The sequence below is a fragment of the Anoplophora glabripennis genome, unplaced genomic scaffold, assembly GCF_000390285.2.
Source record: "Anoplophora glabripennis isolate ALB-LARVAE unplaced genomic scaffold, Agla_2.0 scaffold1683, whole genome shotgun sequence".
NCBI lineage: Eukaryota > Metazoa > Arthropoda > Insecta > Coleoptera > Cerambycidae > Anoplophora > Anoplophora glabripennis.
This window is the reverse complement of record NW_019417760.1, coordinates 21,410-24,847: the sequence shown is the minus strand read 5'-3', so window position 1 is coordinate 24,847 and position 3,438 is coordinate 21,410. Positions and strand designations below refer to the sequence as shown.

Genomic DNA, 3,438 nt, shown 5'->3' with positions numbered 1-3,438 from the left:
TTTCTCAACAGACAATTTTTCAAATATTTTTTGATAATTAATATTTTCCCTTTAAGCTGAAATGTCATAAATGAACATTAATGGTCAAATTGACCAAATTTACAAATGGTTCAAGTAAATCAAATAAATTTTTCTGTAAACAAATTTTTTTCTTAAATATTCAAAAAAGAAATATTCTTCCATGTTTCTCCATATTAGTCTCAATAACCAGTGTGTTCAATTCTAAACAGGGATATTAGTTTTCATTTTTGTGTACTAAATTAAGGCGCAAATTTTTAAATAATTATCTGTTGAAAGAATTAAAAAAATTGTATCAAACAATATTATCTCAGAAATATTGTGGAAACTAATATGGCAAGGTAAACTCTCGATAGCAATAGTTTTAGATATATAAAATATATTTTAATTGCACATACAGAGCAATAACTCGATGTACTTAAAACTTGAAAATATTGATAATCTTATCGAAAAAATATAGAAATCAAAGTCATTTACAAGTCAATGACAATATTAGTTATATAAATATATTTTGTACTTTTTAACACCTCTTTTAGTGTTTCTATAAAATTTGTACACACGATGTTTTATTAGATTAGCAGCAGTTCTACAAAAATAAAATATTTTATACACAACACTTATACTTACTTAAGAGATCGAAATCTTTCCGTTTTAAAAGTACAATTAAAACTTATCCCTTTGAACTTATTTCTTTAAATTATTCTGATACTGATTCTAATGAAAGAAAATGTATTACACTTTTAGATTGTTTTATTATTGTTTGTGTTTGTCATGTTTCAAATAATTTCATACTTCAGCACCTTTAGACATTTTGAAGTTCACTTGTAACTAAACAAGTTTTAGTAATTTTGACTTTCAGCAATCCAGGATTGAGCTGAACGAATCTACAAAAGAAAATCATAAACCTAAGTAGGTACATACGGAGTACAATACAACAGCGCGTCAAAAATGAAGGACCCTATCTCTTATGTGAATTTATGACAACTGTAATTTTTAAGATACAGGTTTGCTAAAGTGTAGTAAATTATTATCGCATTAATTTGTAAAATATTTGATGAATGCACTACTAATTTATTTTTGTAACTGAAATGGTTATTATTTAAACACCTTAGTTACTTTTTGGTCAGGTTTGATTAAATATGAATATCTGTTATCTTACATGGTTGACATGAAAACGGCATATGAGAAAGATGTGCTGTTCAAGACTGTAGTTTGTGTGATTTTATGCAAAGCGAAAAAAGAAAAAATAAAAGATTCTGAATTCGCTCCGCATTCCTGAAAATAATATAGTGGTAATGATTTTTTCAGTCACAAAGTATGTAAAAAGAAATATATTTTAAAGATGCCATACCTGTGCAAAAAAGAATTTTCAAAAATTTATTTCTTCAACAATATGTTCTTTTTTGGTGATTATTACCTGTTACATCTTACTTTTTATGTCTAAAAAGATATAAAACTGGCATGAACTTAATTTGTAGGTAGTATATATAGGGTGATCCGTTAACGGTACGGAACGGTTGTATATAGGAAACTAAACGTGCTATGATTATGGCGTACAAAATCTATTAACAAATACGGCCAAAAGAAATTGCTTTAAAATATTTTCAAGTTTGTAACGTCACAGCTAGAGGGCGCAACTGCAATAGTGTTACAGAAAATTGTTGTTTTTTAGAAATTTTGTTTATTGTATAATCCAAGTTGAAATTACACTTTTTAGATACACTGTTAAACCCTTAATAAGTTTTGTTTAAACTTTTTTTTATTACCATAGCAATGCCAGTATAAAGGACGCCATCTTGAAATTCTTAAATTGTCATAACTTCTAAATGCCTTACTTAATCCATTTCAAGAAACGACGGCTCATTTTAAAGAACTATTAATAAAATTAATTTTTATTATATGGGAATAAAATATTATTTTCCTACTCAACGGTAGACGACGATAATTAGAAAAGTTTTGTAATTGTCTTCGTTTACTAAAAAAATTAATTGTAACGTTATAGGTTTTTTTTTTCATGGCTTGATAGACCATTTATTAAGGAAAACAAATACACAAACCGGAGGTTGATATTTTTTTCATTTTCAAGTTATTGCTAAAATAGTGAAACTGTGCTAGAACATCTTTCTTTATTTAGTTCTCTAAATAACATTGCCATGGTCCAAGTCAAAAATAAATTGTAAAACTATACCTTTAAAAAATTAAGTACTTGCTATATTTTTAAATTTTCTTGATAACTGCAATGTTTCATTTTTTTTATTAATTTCTCATATCTGAGTAGTTATGAAGATTATTTTTTCCATAACAAGACAGGCTATGTCGTATGAAAATAGACAAATGAAAAATTATGTCCAACGATATGTGACAGCTGTTGCTTCGTGCAAAATTTGTGTGAGAAAAGTACTTATGTTCCATATGAAATTCCTGTGTCTTTAACTAATTCCCTAACACTTATTTGGGGATTTACATGGACACAAGCTAACACATTAAGAATATTATCTTCCGTTCTTGCATGGCGATGTCTTCTTACAGAATGTAGTGGCATCAGGTTAAACGTTGAAATACTTCTCTGGAGTGGCGTATTCTAGGAGGGTAACGCAAAACGTATTCTTTTGAAGCTATAACGACATATGCATTTTAGTGCAGCGATTTGAAGAGTCTATTGTGTCGTTTTTTTTTTTTATGTAGAACCAGGTCAGACATGGTAGGTTTTATTAAGCATGTGATTGGGCATATGAAATCGTATTTTATGACATTTTTTGTTGGTCGGGATCTTTTTAATTTCGAAAAAATAAAAAAAAATCTATTTTTATGAGAACATGTTTTTTTGAGGTCTCCACCATTATATCTCAAAAAATAATTGTACTATCAGAGTAATTTTTTTTTTAAATTAAAGCAGACACAATAGCGCTTTTAACAGTACTAATGGATTTTATAAAAATCGCTTTTTCATTTCGCTAAAAATCAGGAAAACTTGATATTTAAATTTTGTGTAATACAATTTTCACCAATCGATAAACTTTTTTATTTATGATTTTTTTTATATACATGCAGCGAAGAAAATGAAGCCCAAACACTACATAAATTTTTGAAATAATTAGTTTTTTCCTAAAGCTTATAGTTTGGCAACAAGCGATTATTTCATAGCGCGCTAAACTGATGCATGGGGCGTCCAACGTAATGTGTAATCTACATAGTGTACGGCTTGCGGGATTTGGAGTATATAGGTTCGTGCGTAATAAGCAGTGTGTAATAATCATCAGAACATATTAAGTTTTAAGACAATGAAGTGCATTATTTGTAAGAAAACTGTGCGGGATGATGACAAATCTGTAGTACAAAGACCTAGAATTCAAGATTTGTTGTCAAAAAATGGCGAAATTAAAATAAAATACCTTATAGACTGTCGTAAATCATGTGCTA

The 3,438-nt window shown here is 28.2% G+C and overlaps 1 protein-coding gene across 1 annotated transcript in view; it reads right to left on the bottom strand.

The window, feature by feature from the left end:
• Nucleotides 1–750: 750 nt before the first annotated feature.
• The window catches only part of LOC108915931 (NEDD4-binding protein 2-like), a gene marked incomplete at its 5' end in the record, with an annotated part of 9,531 nt that continues 6,843 nt past the window's right edge, over nt 751–3,438 (bottom strand). The window contains one exon of the mRNA XM_018722091.1: nt 751–902. Within this exon, the coding sequence (XP_018577607.1) occupies nt 821–902 (82 nt within the window). The remainder of the gene's footprint in view (nt 903–3,438) is intronic.